The sequence below is a fragment of the Stenella coeruleoalba genome (assembly GCF_951394435.1).
Source record: "Stenella coeruleoalba genome assembly, chromosome: 16".
NCBI lineage: Eukaryota > Metazoa > Chordata > Mammalia > Artiodactyla > Delphinidae > Stenella > Stenella coeruleoalba.
The window spans coordinates 9,121,581-9,140,818 of record NC_137162.1 but is presented as its reverse complement, the minus strand read 5'-3'; the positions used below and the strand labels follow the sequence as shown (position 1 = coordinate 9,140,818).

The 19,238-nt window shown below is 39.6% G+C and overlaps 1 protein-coding gene across 2 annotated transcripts; it reads left to right on the top strand.

The window, feature by feature from the left end:
• Positions 1-455: 455 nt before the first annotated feature.
• LOC307175557 (ATPase PAAT-like) lies at positions 456-17,176 on the top strand (the record flags this gene model as incomplete). 2 transcript variants are annotated; one of them, XM_079900758.1, is made up of 6 exons in its annotated part: positions 456-619; positions 1,395-1,598; positions 2,420-2,492; positions 5,334-5,540; positions 10,628-11,082; positions 16,072-17,176. In XM_079900758.1, 6 exons carry the CDS (start codon positions 456-458, stop codon positions 16,304-16,306), a joined length of 1,338 nt encoding a protein of 445 aa, XP_079756884.1. In that variant the 3' UTR covers positions 16,307-17,176. The 2 variants fall into 2 exon arrangements, with proteins under 2 accessions (XP_079756884.1, XP_079756885.1); XM_079900759.1 differs by lacking the exon at positions 456-619 and adding an exon at positions 859-1,297.
• Between the last annotated feature and the right edge of the window lie 2,062 nt (positions 17,177-19,238).

The following is a 19,238-nucleotide window of genomic DNA, read 5'->3' as shown; positions in this document are numbered from 1 at the left end:
AAGGGTCGGGACGAGGTCCTTCAGGTCTCGAGAGCCACGACATCACACCTACCTCACGACGTACTCTCCTCACCGGACCAACCCTGCGGGTAGGTCCAGCCACCGGCATCCACACGACATCTCCGGGGCCAACGTCAAACCACCACTGGGGTCCCACGCGCACCGCATCGCGCCTGCGCACAGCCCAGCAGCTGGACCAGGCTGTCAGTACGCATGCGCCAGACTCCAGCTCTCCCCTCACACGGAAGATTTTGAACCCTCCGCCCAAACCGGCCGGCGCGCGCATGCGGGTTTACAGTAGCTGGTCTCTCCCCACCCCGGCGAGAAGCTGCGGCTCTGGCGTTTGCAGCCGAACGAGGCGGAAGTCGTTCTGTTCCTTTACAGTCCCTCAGTCTGGCGGAAATTAAAGAGCTGTAAGGGAGGTTCCGGAGCTGGCCTGGCGTGTAGGTGGCCAGATGGAGACCGAGACTGTACACCCGCCACTGACCCGCCGCCCACCGCTGGCCTCTTCCTGGGATGCCGCGTGTGGAGCCCTGGCCCAGAGTCTCCATCTCACCCGGTCTGATCTCGGCGCCCGGGACGCCGACTGGGAGGAGCTGCTGGCGTCGCCTGCCACCGGGTGCGCCGGGCTGGCGGGGACTGGGGTTGTGCTCGGTGCCAGCCACGCCCCTGGGGGAGCCGAGATGGGAGGCGGGGGCCGTGAGGGGAGAGGGTCTGGACCCGGAGCCGAGCCGGTGACGGGTCTGTGCGGGCGACGAGGGCAAGGAGGCAGGTCCCGGGTGGCGGGAGGGTGGGGGCGGGCCCGCGGGAAAGAGGAGGCGACTCCGGCATGAACGTCGGGCGCAGGGGACGGGGGGCAGGTGACCTGAAGACTCGGCGTTTCACCCCCTTCCCCCTTGTGTCCGTCACGTCGGCTCCTGAGGCCCCCTGTGGGGATCAGAACCGCCTTTCTATCCCGAAACAAAAACCTCCTGTCGACCAAAATAGGCATTAAAAAAAAATCCAGATGTCGAAAATCTTCCTCAGCTTAGTTTTGAAAATGGAACACTTTGGTCCTTTATTCCATTCTGCACCCCGTCCCACCCCCACTTCTGAACTGTTTTTTAATTTACACTAGCTTCCCAGTACATATATTTCATTAACTGGACAGGCAATTATAGGAAGTCGCTTAGAATGTATTACAGAAGTCAGGGGAAAAGAGTGGAGAGCCCACACCTCTAAAGCATCATTTCCTTGGGAATTCTGTATTGAGCATTTCGTCAGTGCTTTGCAAGGCGCTTGGTCTCCAAATGCAAATGTAAATGAATAGGATAACATGTCAACCCCTGTGGCCCACTAAGTGGGTTAATGACGGTGTTCAGAGAACTGTATAATATTCTTCCTTTTCTTTTCAGCCAGGATCTGGTGATTTTGAAAAGGAACGTGAACAGCCAAGATGAAAACCCCTGCTTCCTTTACCTGAGATGTGACCCTCCTGGAGGTGAAGAAATCGTTTCTATTGGCATTTTAAGTTCAGCAAGAAATATGGAAGTATACTCAGGAGAGGAGTACTGTGGAACCAGTAGGGGCAAGAATGTTTGTAATGTTCTGGATAACAGGTTTGTGACGTATGCGTGTGGAAGTGTTCTTCTGAAGTAGTGTTTTATTTTCTTGAGCTTTTGTGAAATTTATTGATTCTCTGACATTGGTGCCAAATACTAGGGGAGAGAAGATAAAAACATACCAGCAGACATAAAAGTTTAGACCTTTAGGGATCTTAAAGACAGTCTAGATCAGCCTAGTTGTTTCTATAAACGTGGAAATTGAGAGCTAGTGGAAGAGAGAGTAGTTGGTAAAAGATCATAGCTAGTTAGTGGAAGACTGATCAGATGAAGTTCTGGTAAGTGTTTCTTATCTGTTTTCTTTAACTCACAGCGATCTGTTTTCCAAAAATTAAGTTGTCTATCAGTCTGGAACTTTGAACATTTTCCTGTAGGAAACTCTTTACACATAGTGCGTGACCCAACACTGTGCCATACCAGTATACTTATTTAACCTATTTTTATACTTCTTGAGTTTTTTTTCTGATTTCTTACAAAGATTCTGACCTAATCTCTCCTTAATATGAATCAAAATACAAAGTGTTTTATATACCGTGCATGTTGGACATAGTGGGTACGTTATTGAGCTTTACAGTGTGCTCTGTGCTACGTAAGTATACATTTGATACCTAATTTCATTTTCTTATACAGCTAGTAAGTGGCAGATGTTGTCTTTGTAGCCAGTGCACTTCAGTAGGAACTCCCAGCTGTTTATGCCTCACCAGGAAATCTGAATCTCAGGATTTAAATATTGTCCTGGAAACCTTTATTTTAAAATGTAACTATGAAAAGTGATAGTGTGTGAAATTTTTTATAAGTTAATTCCTTTTTATTTTTAGTGAACATGAAAAGATTATTTTGTACAAAAAATATCTAAAATTGGAGTCTTCCACACATGCTTGTAAAATAAAGGTAAGTCATTCCTAAATGTCATTTAGTCATTCCTAAGCTAATTTAAAAACTACAGTTGTCTTCCTATTATATATACTTATTTTCTGTAGGTTTGGTAATGTAGTTAGTCCAACTTGGTCCCTGGTTTTAGTTCAGAAATACTCAGTAAACATGTAAAAAGAATTTCTTTTCTAAAAAATTGTCAACATTCTTCTGTTAAAACTTGACCATTTATTAGCTATGGTTGTAACCAAAAGTGGTGTCCAGCTGCTCGCCACTCAAAAACCAATAAAGAGGCACGGTTGGTGGACAGGAAAGTTTGCTTTGTTTTGGATGCCGGCAACAGCAGGGGTGGGGCGTTGAGGGTGCTGGACTCCTGTCTGAAGGCCGACTCCTCCCACTGACCATCATGGGGCAAGAGCTTTTATAGACAGAGGGAGGGGGCTGAATGCAGAAACAGCACAGCCACCTCTGACAGTCATCTTGAAATTGGTCATGTGGTGGCCTGACCAGCATCATCTTGATTGTTCTTCAGTTCCAGGGTTGGTTTATTCCCTTTTCCTTGAGGCCAGTTCTCGGGATTGTGGGAACTTCTGTCGTGGCTACAGTCTGGTCATCATGTAGTTAACTTCCTCCACCTAGTGAGGGTTCCAGTATCTATAAGACAGCTCGCAGGATGTGGCTCAGAATATGATCTATAGCCCTTGAGGAGGAACTAAAGGTCCTTGACTATGCTTAATGACTAAACTATTATTATTTGGTCTCCTTTGACTGTTTTCCTTTGTTTCTGCAGTTTCTCACTTGTCTGATTAAACTTATTCTTTGGCTAAAGTTTTTCCGCAGACCAAAGGCAGGCTGAGGACAAGGGGGGCAAGGACCATAGGGTCCTGCTCCATTTTCCTAGTCATGTCATGTACTGTTGTTAGTACAGCAGTATAGTACTTTTGAGCCTTAAAAAACTGAGTTAAAAACATTTTTTATCTTTATATAAAACTTAGGTGCCAAGAAAACCACAAGCAGTTTTGGTCCCCAAATCTAGAAGGGTAGAACACAATCAGGGAGGATTCAGACATGGGTACCACAAAGTTAAAGGAGTTTGGATTGGTGTCTTCAGCCTGAAAAATATTATTAAGGTGAACTTTACTAAGGTCATCAGATCTAAGGAAATGGTACTGAGCTGGAAATCGAAAGCCCTATTTTTTTTTTAATTTTTATTGGAGTAGAGTCCATTTACAATGTTGTCTTAGTTTCAGGTGTACAGCAAAGTGAATCAGTTATACGTATACATATATCCACTCTTTTCTGCATAAGCCCTGACTGTTAAATGAGCGCTCTTGCTGACTAACACAATAACCTTGGGCAAGTTCCTTCACCTTTTTTGACCTACCTTATGGGTAATATTAGGGAACTGAAGAAAATTCTTGGATTGATTATTTTTAATTTCTCAAATTCTGTGCTGATTATTACTTACAGAAGAGCACACAACTGATTATCCCAAGATGTTGTTTTAAGTGTATATACTAATAGCTTCTAAAGTCATTTAAATAAGGCAATGCATTCATCCAACAAATACTGGAGTGCCTGTTGATGCCAGATACTGTACTTGGCATTCAGGAATTGGTAGTTATGAAATAAATTGGAATGAAGGCCTCACATCACAAATATTATAGTGGGCAACACATAGTAGGTTGACTCAGTGTGCAAAATAGGTACTACATTCGCTAGTGAGAAGGGCTTGGGGGTTAAAAAGCAGAACAGGGATAATATGGAGGTTGGAATGTGGGTGTTTACATTTCATGAGGTATTTACTTACTTGTTGATGACATTCACATCTTTGGTGCCACACTGAGTTTTTAGATCATGGGTCTGTGTTCGCCTGTGTCTTTGTGTGATATATGGGTTTGTTGTGTCTCTGAAGGTGAATGGTATTTGAAACTGTGCTGTGGAAGTGCCAGGGAGTGAAAGAGTGTTTCATTTAGGGAAATCCTTGGGTTTGTATGAAGGCTTCTTCTGGGCCAATAGTATACGTAAGTTAAAAGTAATAGTTACTGATGCATATGTTTGAGCACTTACTCAATGATATATACTGGAAATTTTAACACATAATCCTCATAACAACCATGTGAACTCATTTTACTCCTGACTCAAGTTTGGCATTTGCCCGTGGTCACGCAGGCAGAGCCATCACTGAACACAGGTCTCTCTGATTCTAAATGCTGTGTTTGTTCCACTTTGCTGCTTTGTTGTCCTACACCACACATGAAATGTCTTTTGGTCTAGAAGCATGGACAACGTGAAGAAGCATAAAGCATTGGAAAAGCTACTGGGATAGAAGCCAGAAGAAACAAGCTCAGAGCTCAACTTTGCTAATTGGGTGTCTTTTGCAAGTTAAAAAAACCACCCTGAACTCCTCTTTTTATGTGTAAACTATTGAGCTCTCTTAGGTTGTATTGATATTCCCTACAGTTCTAAATTCTAAAATCCTGACTTATTTATATTTAGTATTTCACAAACACTTTGCATGTGACACTGGACAGTCTGATTTTGTATTAAATAATACTATAGCAAGTTTCAGTATGTTACGATCTCAGATTGGTATAGTTTATCTTTAATTCCCTAAACTAAGTAAAACATTATTTATACATAATCTTTTATTTAAAAAGGACTTTTTGCATTTATATTGTTTTCTTGAGTCTTTTTTTGGTCTATGACTGTTCTAGAGAAACCTTTAAAAGGTACTTGGAGTTAATTTTTAGATTCTTGAATGCTTCAGTCTTACTGCAGTATTAACAAGAAGTGACCTTAGATAATGATTGTTTTTATTATCATTATTAATTTTCCTGAACTTTTGTATTATAATAGCTGCTCTCCTTTGGTGAAAAGCAGTGTGTATTCATCAGTAAAGTTGTGGTACACGTGAGGCCACTTCCAGCAAATTCTTCAGCAGGCTCTCCTGCTCTAGGATCAAGAATAGACCTGGAGAGGGTCCAAACTATCACGGAGTCCATGGGGTCAAAGTTGTCATCTGGAGCTCAGCAACTGATGAATATGGTTATTTTCCAGCAACAGGTAAGTAGAAATGGATTTCTTTCCAGATACTGTTAAAATTCTTTAAATGATGTCTTCTTATAAGGACATGTAGAAACATAAATCTTTTTATTTCAACTTTTGTTATTGATTAAACTGTTAGCTTTACTAACTTTTCTAAAAATAACATGTAGACCTACTCTCTTGCAAAAAAATATTTCTACTACAGATTTCACAATTTTCCATGAATTCACTCATTTATTCATTCAGCAAGTATTTATTTAGCCCCTTCTTAGTGAATACCACAGTTTTGGTCACTTTAGAAGATTCAAAGATGAATTAGTCGATAACCTGTCGTTAAGGATCTCTGTAGTCTTGTTAGGGGAGTCAGGGCATCTAAGTGGGGAATGATGAGGAATGCTAGGAAAGGCTTATGAAGGGAAGTAGCGTATTATGTAGGCCTTTAAAGAGGAAGGGTGGGGTTAAGCAAGTAAACTTGGAGGGGTGCAACTTAAGAGGTAGAGAACAGTATGGATTAAATCTTCAGTGCTAGAGGAATAGGATGTAGCTAGGAAATGAATAGAAGTTCATTTCTCTGGAGTGAATAAGTGAGAGGGGAAGTTTCAGGTAGACTGGGGCTGGATCTTAGAGGATTTTGAATGATGTTATAGAGTTTGTGGGTGTTTTCTAGCTCTGTTTTAATAAATTTAATCCGCTATTATGTGTAAGATGAGTCAGTAGGAAAGATGCGTCAACAGAAAGTGAGGCTACGAGAAGGAAAGCAGCTCTGTGTTATTTCCATCATCCAGAGGACAGTTAATGAGAGTCTAAACTTGGAAGGAGTAACCTGATGCTGGATTGTGAGAGGCTACAGCAGTGGGGCCACTGGGACTTGGCAACTAACTTAAGATGGGTTCTGTGGGAGAAAAACAGAATCAAACGTGAAACTGAAGTTTTGAAAATGGTGTTACCATAATATACATGGAACCCAAGGAGGGAAGCGACTTGGGGGAAAGGAGTGTAATTTGGGAGTGTTGCGTTTTAGATGTGAATAACACATGCCCTGGGGTGATGATGTGAGGCTATGGAAACACAGGTGGGGCTGGTGGAGTGGAGGGAGGTTTGGGAAGAGCATGCCTAGTAGATGATGGGGAAGCGGGTGAGGGGAGAGACCGGAGCCAGGAAGGAAGACCCTGGGAGAGTAGATGCGTTTGCTAAGAATACGGGGAGAGGAGAAGGGAACCAGAAGAGCAGGTCACGGCAGTGCTTAAGAGTCGCAAGAGATCTGATGTCAGGAGACCTGAATTCAAAGCTCTTAGTTCTGTTATTTGGCATCACTTCCTCTTTTTGAGGATAAATTTCTTCGTGTTTACAATCTAAACGATAATACTGGTAAGATCATAGGATGAAAGTTAAAACCAATAATATGAGTTTAAAAGCTTGCATAACTTTTGTGAGATTTGCCCATATTAATTTAGGACGAGGATCGTTGGATCGGCAGGCAGACACAGGAGAGCAGGAGAGTTGCTCATGATCTTGCAAAGCATGGAAAGGAGAGCTGTGAAATGAACAGCGTCCGCACTCTCCTTGCTCTGGCACTAGCATCTCACCTCCATACCTCAGGAGGCTCCCAGCTGGTCCTCCTGCACCACGCTCCCTCTCCACAGTGCAGCCAGCATGGCCTCATCAGACTCGACGTCCCCTGTGTCAAGCCCCCTGACTGCTTCCCTTGACACTCAGAACTAATCCCGGTTCCTTACGCTCTCACCTGAGATCTGGGCCCTCGTTACCTCCTCAGCCTCATCTCCTGCTGCATCTCCTTACATGCCTTGCTCTAGACATTCTGATGTGGGTATTCCACAAACATCCAGACGTGCTCCCACCTCAGGACCTTTGCCCTCTTAACCGTTCTCTTTGGCCAGAATCCTCTCTTCCTGGTCTTAGCAAGTCTGCCTTTTTCTTGTTATTTCAACCTCATCTTAAACGTTCCATCTTGAATGACACCTTCCCTCACCACCCTGATTAAAATATTAGCCTTTTCCTCCACATCTGTATCATGTATTTTCATCAGCGCTTTCTTGCCTGTTTTTGTTTATGTGTTGTTCTGTGTATCTCATTAAGATATAAGCTTTGTGCAAAGATGACCTGTCTGTCTAGTTTATGGCTCCGAGTAAATTTTACATAATATATATGCCCTTTGGATTATCAACTAAATACTCCTTGGAGATCTTCAGGGGGTCAGTTTGAATAGTGATGAGATGGAAACCAGATTTTGAGGGATTAGATGGTAAATGGGTAGTTAGAATGTGGAGGTAGCCAGGGTAAAGTGGGTTGTTTCAAGAATGATAGAGATAAGGAACCTGCCGGTATCAGAATCCCTTGGAATGTTTATAAAGTACAGAATCCTGGCCCTCACCAGTGACCTGCAACACTGAGGTTGTGATCCAGGACTCACCTATCTTATAAAGGCAATGCCAGATGAGTCTTATGCATAGCATATTTTAAAAACAGATGTTTGAGGGGAAGGATCCAGTGGACATAGAGATGAAACATTTAAAAACAGAAGAAATTTTTTGTGTGTGGAAAATTTTGGAAACATTAGAGAGGGTTAATGAATTAAGTAAAATCAGTTCATGGACTGATTTTTATGTTTTAAAACCTTGACTTTGGAAAAGAAATGCCATGAATAGTAGTTCGTGGGGTTTTTTGCCCATGTTTTTAGGGTTTTTTGTTTCATTCCCAAAATAATACATTTTCTTTGCTATGAATTTCCGTCCATTCACAAGTACATAAGGTATGTTGTAAGACGGCTCTCCCAACTCTCATCCTATTCCCAAGCTTGGTGTGTGTCCTTGTCGCATTTTCTATCATATAGAAACACAAGTCCTCCAACCAACAGCACGTGTGTTGTAACCCCCCAACACACGTGCTAAATCATTATCTATGGGGACATTTGGGAAACCCCCTGGGGAAGAAAGAAGGTGATCCTGTTAAATCGTCTTTTAAACATGCTAGTAAAAGTCTTCTTTCTCGTGGGGAGGCTATATTTATGAATGATTCTCACAGGATATACCTGGTTCTCTAGGATTGCTTTTGTCCACAAACAAGGAATCCATGGAACGTCTTCCTGGAAAGTCATTTAAGCTCTGTAACTATCTGTTGAGTATAAAGTAGGGATGTTTCATGATCAGAACCTCTCCTTCTATGGAAGGGGTGTAAACCCACACTGTTTGGAACCTTCATATGTTAATTGGGGCAGGGCCTGTCCTGATGAGGAAAGAAAGGACCTGGGGAGCAGCTTTCTAGACTCCCTGCTTCACCTTTGCCTTGTGGTTCCTTGTTTCCTGGAAAGTTTCTTAAAGTGATTTCTTCTTTCCTTGTATTTGAAGTTCACATGTGCTGACTTTCATTTGTTTTTGCTTTAGCAATTTAGAATAATTGAGTAGGAATTCTGAGTCAAAGTGCCTGGCATAGTTGTCATTTAATGTTATCTGAGGGAAAGCTGTGCCCCATTTTCTCAACAAAAATATATTCAGTTATTCAAGATTTTCACTGTTTACCTTTTTCATCTGAAAAGATAAAAACATCATTTTTTCTAGCTTCTTCAAGGTGATACTTTTTGGATTTTGTGATAATTAAAAAAGTTAAAGACAGACCTTTCAGAAATCCTACAAGATGTTCACAGATACTTATTTTTTTCAGAAATCTGAGGGTATGTGTGCAAATTTGTATTTATCTTGTTCACTGTCTTATTTCCAGTCCCTGAAACAGTACCTAACACAGAGTAGATTTCTGGTAAATATTTGTTGAATGAATGAGTTTGGGGCTGGCTTTATCCAAGAATCATTTTTTAGAATATTCAGAAAATATATGGACTGAGTGTTTTCAGCTAATCTTGTATAATATTTTTCTCAGTCTCTCTAACTAGATACTGAGCAACATTAAGTATGAGATGATATCCCCTATAAGAATCCCTAGTAGAGTTCTGTGTTTAGAAGTTAAGATGGAGGTGTATAACTTAACAGATAGGCTAGAGGTAGTTTTGCTTTTCTCTTGTGGAAAAATTGAAGAGCATAGCAAGAGCATGGCCCGGTGTAGGAGACAGTGTAACCTGCTCTCAAAGGTGAGCCAGAGTTTTCTCAGGAAATAATATAGCATAGCCGGTTGAGTTGAGGCCACAAAACATAATCATTACCCTACAAATTATTAAGGCAGACTTAGCCAAAAGGTAGGTCGTTTTAGTCATTGAAAATGTCACAGAAGTACTCATATAACATCATACTTTAAATATGTAACTATCTGGTCTGTACTCCAATGAAAATAAATTGCATATTCTTAGGTTGAATCACCATATGTGACAGTGGGCAGATGATTTTTGTTTCCTGTGTATTTCTTTTTCTTTTAACATCTTTATTGGAGTATAACTGCTTTACAATGGTGTATTAGTTTCTGCTTTATAACAGTGTGAATCAGCTATACATATACATATATACCCATATCTCCTCCCTGTTTCGTCTCCCTCCCACCCTCCCTATCCCACCCATCTAGGTGGTCACAAAGCACCGAGCTGATCTCCCTGTGCCATCTGTTTACATTTGGTAGTATATATATGTCGATGCCACTCTCACTTCGTCCTAGCTTACCCTTCCCCCTTGCTGTGTCCTCAAGCTCATTCTCTACGTCTGCATCTTTATTCCTGTCCAAGGCAGATGATTTTTAATTCTATGAAAGTTATCAATTACTGTGACTGAATTGAGAATACTAGATTTTATTACCGTAAATTAAGGAAACATTAAAATAAGCCCGTGCAATTTTACTAAGTATGTTTGTATTTGTTTGAATATTTTCCTTAGCAAAACTAGTGAAATGATTAGAAGTCCTGACTCTGGAGTTCGGTGGCCTGGGTTCCAGTCCTGCTTCTGCCACTGACTAGTTGTGTTACCTTGGCCAAGTTAACTTTAGTCTTGGTTTCCTAACTTGATATTGGGACAGTAGCTATAGCCTACTCCATGTGAAAGTTCTGGGGATCAAATGAAAGTAGGCAGGTTGCCTGACTCTGAGTTACTCCAGAGGTTACCTGTCATTATCATTCATGTTAATAATAACATTTTCTTATTTACCTTGCTTAGAATTGTATTCCCATCGGACAGCAGCTTCAGTCAGTTTTGGGAAGCACTGGATTCAAGCACATGATCGGACTGCAATCATCATCTGCTTCAGGGGCCTTCGACAAGTCATCCCCCACACCTTTCCCTTCCAGGACTGGATTGACATCTGGAAACGTGGCTGAAGACTTAAAAGCTTACATTGATAAAAGTGCGCAGCCAGCTGGTGGAGGAAATGTGACAAGCCTCCAAGAGTGTAAAATTGTGCCACAAAACCATTCTCTTCCTGAGAATGATCTTAAGAATGCAGTATCTTCTTTGCTACCAAAGAAAGCAAGCGACAGCTCACATATACCTAACTCTGAGTTGCTGCCTGTCCTGCAGAATCTGTGTAGTCAAGTGAACCATCTCCGTGTGGGACCCAACACCAAGTGGCAGGAAAGCATCACCAAGCCCGGCGAAGGCGTTGTTGGTGTTACGTGAGTGTCTAAGACAAGTGTGGTTTCGATTGGGGGCGGGAGGCGGGAGGCAGGTGGAGGAAAGCAGGTTTGTTTCAATAACTACTGCCTGAAAATGTTTCCAGAGAGGATTGTAGGAGCTTGTACATGTCACCATTAACACACTATAGGAAGGAAATACTCAGCAGAGTAGGATGGATTGCTTTGAAAGAAGTGGGTCAAACTGGAGGTGCCGAGCACTTCTCAGGCATCTGATGGAAGGGGTACAAGCAGCAGATAGGGTCAGAGTAGAGAGTTGTCTGCATGAATGGAGAGGAGCTGTGGTGACCATGATATGTACATTTTTTGCCTGATTATATGAAGTGAGCCATTGTAACATTTCCTCTGTAGATCGTGTGTGACCTAGGCTAATTTCGGAGTCATCCAAACGTTTTTCAGCTCTGAACTATTTCTAGTGTACAGGCCCTTATCCCCTGATCTCATAATTCCAATTTTTTCCAGTCCTGCTTTGATTGAGGGGTGGCTAAGTGTTTAGTATGTTCCCCAACCTTTATATAGATGTAATGTGTCCAAATTTTGCGCTGGATTGGAATTCAGGACGCTAATCATAGTTCTAGCTTAACTATTTTGCCTTAGTGTTTAAATCTTTTGGTTTAGACATTTTTCCCATGTAAAATGAGGGAGTTGTATTGGTTGAAACTTTCTTAATGTCTCCAGTAGCATTCAATTTGAGGAGTTGACGTTATTGAACAAGTGGTTCTTATTTGGGAAGGATAAGGAAAGATAACAATAGTCTTTAATTGTTTTTTTTTTTGTTTTTTTGTTTTGGCCGTGCTGCATGGCATGCGGGATCTTAGTTCTTAGTCTCCCGACCAGGGATTGAACCCGTGCCCCTGCACTGGAAGCGCGGAGTCTTAACCACTGGACCACTAGGGACGTTCCAGTCTTTAGTTGTTGATAGTCTAATCAATGTTAACTTGTGATATAGCAAAACAAAGCAAACGAACAATAAAACCCAAAGGAAAGAACAAAAAACCTAAACAGATTTAAAAACTGCTCCTGTGTCCAGCTGAGGTGGAATGTCCCCATTTCTCTCAGATCCCCCTTTTTACCAATAAAAATCCCTGGACATAATCCAGCAAACATACAAAGACTGTAAAAGGTGGAAAGAAGTCAGATTGCTCAGGGACTGTGAGGCTTAGTGTTCCTTGGTTCCTAGTTACCTGTGAGTTTCTTTCATCATAGAGGGGTATAGGATTTTGTCAAATACTTTTCCTATGGCCATTCATATGATCATGAATTTTCTTCTGTAGTCTGTTCATATGGTGAATTACATTAATTTCAAAAACTGAACCTGCCTTGTATACCTAGAATAAATCCCACTTGGTTGTGGGCTGTAATTCTTTTTTACACAATGCTGGATCTGATCTGCTAATATTTTGTTGAGTATTCTTGCATCTGATTCATTAGAGATACTGGTCTGTATTTTTCTTGTACTGTCTTTGTCCGGTTTTCACGAGGGTGATACTGGCCTCATAAGATGAGTTCTACATCTTAGAAGAGATTGTGTAAAATCGGTGTTATCTCTTCTTAAGATGTTTGGTAGAAGTCTCTAAGGAAAGCAGCTGGGCCTGGTTATTTCTTTCCTGGAAACTGTTAAATTACCAATTCAATTTCTAACATAGTAAAGTTGTCAATTCTCCCTATTGATATGCAGGCTTAATATTATGCATATTGAAATCCCACCACAATATTTGGCAGACATAAGCAGGATCATTTTCAAAATTATATGAAAAACAAAAGAGGTAGAATAGCTAAAACAACTTTGAAAAAGAAGAATGAAGTGGGAGGACTCACTCTTCCCAGTGTCGAGTCTTATGTAGTTAGAGTATTCAAGATGATGTAGTGATGGCAGAGGGACAGACACGTAGGTCAATGGAACATAATGGAGGGCTCAGAAATAGACCCACAAAAATATGCTCAACTGATTTTTGACAAAAGTGCAACAGCAATTCAATAAAGGAAGAATAGTCTTTTTAACACATGGTGATGGAGCAATTGAATATCCGAAGGGCAAAAAGTGAACCATGACCCAAACCTCATACCTTATACAAAAATTAGCTCAAAGTGGATCGTAGACTTAAATGTAAAACATAAAGCTATAAAATTTTTCTAATAATACATAGGGGACAATCTTTGGAGACCTAAGACAAGACAAGACTTCTCAGATATGACACCAAAAGCAGGGTAATCAAAACTTTGATATATTAGATGCCATGAAAATGTAAAACTTTTGCTCTTCTCTGTTAAGAGGAATAAAATACAAATTACAGAGTGAGGGAAAATATTTGCAAATACATATCCAACAAATTGACTTATATCGAAAATATAGAAAGAACTCTCAAAACTCAACATTAAAAAAATCCAATTAGAACATGGGCAAAAGACATAAAGAGATATTATACCAGAGAGAATGTACAAAAAGCAAATAAGCACATGAATAGAAGTGCTGTTGACCTCATGGCTATTACACACATGAAACACACATGAAAACCACAAGAAACCACTACACAGAATGGCTAAAATAAAAAGTTTAGAAATGGTAACAAAACCAAATACCAATGAGGATGTGGAGAAACTGGATCTCTCGTACATTGCTCGTGGCGATTTAAAGTGGTACAGCCACTCTAAATTTAAAAATGATAACAAAACCAAATACCAATGAGGATGTGGAGAAACTGGATCTCTCGTACATTGCTCGTGGCGATTTGAAGTGGTATAGCCACTCTAAATTTAAAAATGGTAACAAAACCAAATACCAATGAGGCTGTGGAGAAACTGGAGCTCTCATACGTTGCTCGTGGCGATTTGCAGTGGTACAGCCACTCTAAATAAGTTTGGCAGTTTCTAATGGCTAAACATATAGTTACCATGTGACTCAGCAGTCATACTCCTGAGCATTTATCCCAGAGAAATGAAAACTTCTTTCCACATAAAAACCAGTACACAGTTCTTCATAGAAGCTTTATTTGTAAAAGCCAAAAACTACCAGTATGTCTTAAAATAGATGAGTGGTTAAATTAACCCTGGTATATCTATATCATGGGGTGCTATCAGCAATAAAAAGGAAGGACCTGTTGATACATGCAACACCTTGGTTGTCTATCAAAGGCATTATGCTGATTGACAAAAGAGAATCTCAAGAGGTCACATACTATATGATTCTGTTTGTGTAACATTCTCAAAATAATAGAGATGAAGACTGTATTAGTGATTACCAAGTGTTAAGGATAGAGGAGACTGGAGAGTGGATGTGACAATAAAAGGGTAGCAGGAGGGAGATCTTTGTAGTTAGGGAATAGTTCTGTCTCTTGATTGTGGTTTTTACAATCGAGACAGAACTTGATTCTGTCAAGAACGTGATGTTTACATGAATGTGTGTACATGTGATAAAATGTCATACACACACACTGTACTAACATCAAATTCCTGGTTTTAATATTATACCATAGTTAGGTAAGATGTAACGATTGGGACCATTGGGGAATTATAGTATCTTTACAACCCCTGTGAATCTATAATTATTTGAAAATAAAGAGAAAAATAAAAAGCTCCTCATATATTCTAGAGTAGTGGTTCTCAAACTTTTTGGTCTTTACCCTCTTAAAAATAATTGAGCATTCCAAAGAACTTTTATTTATGTAGGCTATATAAAAATATTTATTAGTTTAGAAATAACAATAAGCTCATTACCTAGTAACATAAACATTTTTATGAAAAAATACCATATTTTCTTTTTAAAAAGTTTAGTGAGAATTGTATAGTTTTATTTATTTATTTGGTTGCATTGGGTCTCTGTTGCTGTGCGCCAGCTTTCTCTAGTTGCGGTGAGTGGGGGCTCCTCTTCGTTGCGGTGCGCGAGCTTCTCACTGTGGTGACCTCTTGTTGCAGAGCATGGGCTCTAGGTGCGTGGGCTACAGTAGTTGCAGCACGTGGGCTCGATAGTTGTGGCACGCGGGCCCTAGATCACGCAGGCTTCAGTAGTTGTGGCTCACAGGCTTAGTTGCTCCATGTCATGTGGGCTCTTCCCAGACCAGGGATTGAACCTCTGTCCCCTACATTGGCAGGCAGATTCTTAAACACTGCGCCACCAGGGAAGTTCGGTATTGTTTTAAATTTATGTAAAACTTTATTAGCTTTGGATTGTATTCTCATATGTTGCATTATAGCATGTATAAACATACATAGCTAGTAAGACCACAGTAGAAATACTGAGAACAAATTGAGTTACCTCTGAAAAAAACATTTATGTGTACCGTAAACCTACTACCTTAAGGAATTCTAGGAAACAGAATATACAACCATACATGCTATTAGTTATCACAGTAATGACATTATACATGGTATAGCCTCTGGATAATTCATTGTACGATTCATGTTCAAATAATATTATTATTATAAAAATACTTTTGACCTCATGGAACCCCTGGAAAAAGTCGTGGAGACCCCAGGGTTTTGTGGACCACACTCTGAAGTTCACTGTCCTTGTCCTTCCACTGCTTTAGTAAGGTTGTTTGGATGAAAAAAGAGAAAACTGTTTAAATTGTAGGGTTGCTTGGGGAAGCACTTGGAAGACAAACATGGAGACCTTAAAAAAAGTCAGTAAGATCGCTTTTGATTTGAGGCTCAAAACCAGAAAGACCCTTTCTATCTAAAGACCTGTTCTTTGAGGGTAGAAATTCTATCATCTTCATATTTATATTCTCATTTCAATTTATGCTTAAATGTTTAAAGAATTTAAGAAGTAAGAATCCTTTGGGCATTCAGGATTGTGGTTGCCTGTTGCATATGTATTTTAGAACCTGGAAATATGTTGTAAGGGGACAGAGTATAGTTGTGGAGACAAATTTTAGCAATGTGTGTTGGCTGCTTATTGTACTATAGTTTGGTTGTTTTTGTTATAATATTAGGGAAAATTGTTCTATTATTATTTTTTTAATTTATTTTTAGAATGGAAGAGCAATCCATTTGTTCCTACTTGGAAAAGATTCTTTCTAAAAATATGGAACTGATGGAAAAGAAACTTATGGACTACATTGATCAGCGAATATATAAACTCCAGGAGCACATAGATAATAAGATTGCTTTGTTAGTGGACTTGCTGCAAAGTCCCAACTCCCCACCCTCTGGCACGCCTCTAAGACATTATGACTCTGGAGAAAGACTTTCAAATGGAGAAAGATAGCACTGAACATGTTCAAAGTACTACAGATATTTATTATGTATTTATTACAAAGCCGAACCCCCCAAAAAAGTTTATGAAAAGCAGGTATTTAATGTCCTTTGAAATATTACCACTTACTTAACGTGACCTCACTGTTCATTTTTACTGCACTCGTGAATCCAGTACTGTACACTGAGTTAACATGATAGGATCATAAGTTATTTTTGTTTGCAATATTTTTCACTCTCAGTGAAATTTATGTATACTTCTGGATTAACTGTTTAAGATTTTAAGGATTTCTAAAGCAGTTCATTAGTTCGTATTGTATGTGTTTCATAGAAGTACATTTTTTATTTATACAAAGACTTTATAGTCTTAGGCGTCTGAAAAATAATGCTTAGAGTATTTGATAATTTTTCTTTTTCTAATCAGTTGTTTTTGGAAAATTGGATACTTAAGACCTTTAATTCAAATCACTAGTTTACATTTTGTATTGTTTATCTCAGTTAATGAACAAGGTGCAGTGTTTGGCATGTGTAAAATGAGTTTACACTGAGGTTAATATTATTTGTTTCAGTACAGTATAGCAGTACATAGGGAAGTAAAAATCACAACTAGCCTATTCCCTGTTAGGAATATTATTTTAGATTTAATGTTTGATGTAAAATGAGAGACGTCATCTTGTTTTATCTCAGTCAACCCAGAAAATATAAGGAACTATTTCCCTTTCTGAGATGATACACGTTCCTCTTTCCAGAACCTTCTTCTATATGTTTAAAGTGTGAAATTCTGAGGTTCTGCTTTGAAGGGTTAGGCATATGGATCAAGGAGATTGCAATTCTCTCAGGCAGACTTAATTTTTGGAAATTATAACTATTGTATATGTGTTGAAGGGTGATGTATTTGCATTTAAAAAATAAATGTATCCACTCTGGAAACTACTTGTCTAAGTAAATAGAGATTTTTAATTTTCAACTAATCTTTGCTTAAAATGCTGTATTTTTATGAAAAAGGGTGTTTCACAATTGATATTTTGGTCAGTTCTTTAAAATGAGGGCTAATTTGTATACTCTTTGTTAATTTGTATCATACTACAAAGGTGACACAGTATATAGAACATACTGTCACTATAGCCACTTGAAAATTTGCATATTTTTCTAGTCTTTTCTAATTTATGGGACATTCACAACATACATAGCTGTAAGATAGTATTTCCTTTGTTGTTCAGGAGAAATCTGTCTCACTGCAAGCTGAACCCTTTAGTTAAGTTTTACAGCTTCTGGTGGTTGTAGTCTGTTGATTTACAAAATGCCGCCTTCCAGATACATGAGTCATCTTACAAGTCTCATCCTGATTACATCTGAAACAGTAATGTGGTCATGTCAAAAAGATGTATAAAGGTACAATATTGAGAAGAGATGATACAAAATATTCTTCAATTAAATTTTCCAGTTTGTAGAAGCCAAAATCTCTCTAAAGAGACAAAGTCTTCAGTTCAGACTAATGTAAGCTAAGACTTTGGATTTGCAAGATAGCAAAATTCCCCTAAGCCCAAATTTCTGAGTCCACATGAATTAATTTTAAAAATGATACCTATATTAGAATTTGAATACTTTTCCTCACCTGCTTGCCATTATTAATGTGCAGTATGGTGGTCCAGTTAAAATCCATTAGCTTAAACAGTCAGCTCTACCCACCACCAGTCCCTCCCATCAGGAAACTTGCACTAGCCTCTTAGATAGCCTCATCCACCAGAGGGCAGACAGCAGAAGCAAGAAGAACTACAATCCTGCAGCCTGTGGAACGAAAACCACTTTCACAGAAAGACAAGATGAAAAGGCAGAGGGCTATGTACCAGATGAAGGAACAAGATAAAACCCCAGAAAAACAACTAAATGAAGTGGAGATAGGCAACCTTCCAGAAAAAGAATTCAGAATAATGATAGTGAAGATGATCCAGGACCTCAGAAAAAGAATGGAGGCAAAGATCGAAAAGATGCAAGAAGTGTTTAACAAAGACCTAGAAGAATTAAAGAATAAACAAACAGATGAACAATACAATAACTGAAATGAAAACTACACTAGAAGGAATAAATAGCAGAATAACTGAGGCAGAAGAACGGATAAGTGACCTGGAAGACAGAATGGTGGAATTCACTGCTGTGGAACAGAAGAAAGGAAAAAGAATGAAAAGAAATGAAGACAGCCTAAGAGACCTCTGGGACAACATTAAATGCAACAACATGCACATTATAGAGGTCCCAGAAGGAGGAGAGAGAGAAAGGACCCGAGAAAATATTTGAAGAGATTATAGTCGAAAACTTCCCTAACATGGGAAAGGAAATAGCCACCCAAGTCCAGGAAGAGCAGAGAGTCCCATACAGGATAAACCCAAGGAAAACGCACTGAGACACATAGTAATCAAATTGGCAAAAATTAAAGACAAAGAAAAATTATTGAAAGCAGCAAGGGAAAAACAACAAAACATACAAGCGAACTCCCATAAGGTTAACAGCTGATTTCTCAGCAGAAATTCTACAAGCCGAAAGGGAGTGGCATGACATGTTTAAAGTGATGAAAGGGAAGAAATTGCAGCCAAGATTACTCTAACTGGCAAGGATCTCATTTAGATTCGATGGAGACATCAAAAGCTTTACATACAAGCAAAAGCAAAAGCTAAGAGAATTCAGCACAACCAAACCAGCTCTACAACAAATGCTAAAGGAAATTCTGTAAGTGGGAAACACAAGAGAAAAAAAGGACCTACAAAAACAAACCCAAAACAATTAAGAAAATGTCTTAGGAACACACATATCGATAATTACCTTAAACGTGAATGGATTAAATGCTCCAACCAAAAGACACAGACTTGCTGAATGGATACAAAAACAAGACCCATCTATATGCTGTCTACAAGAGACCCACTTCAGACCTAGGGACACATACAGACTGA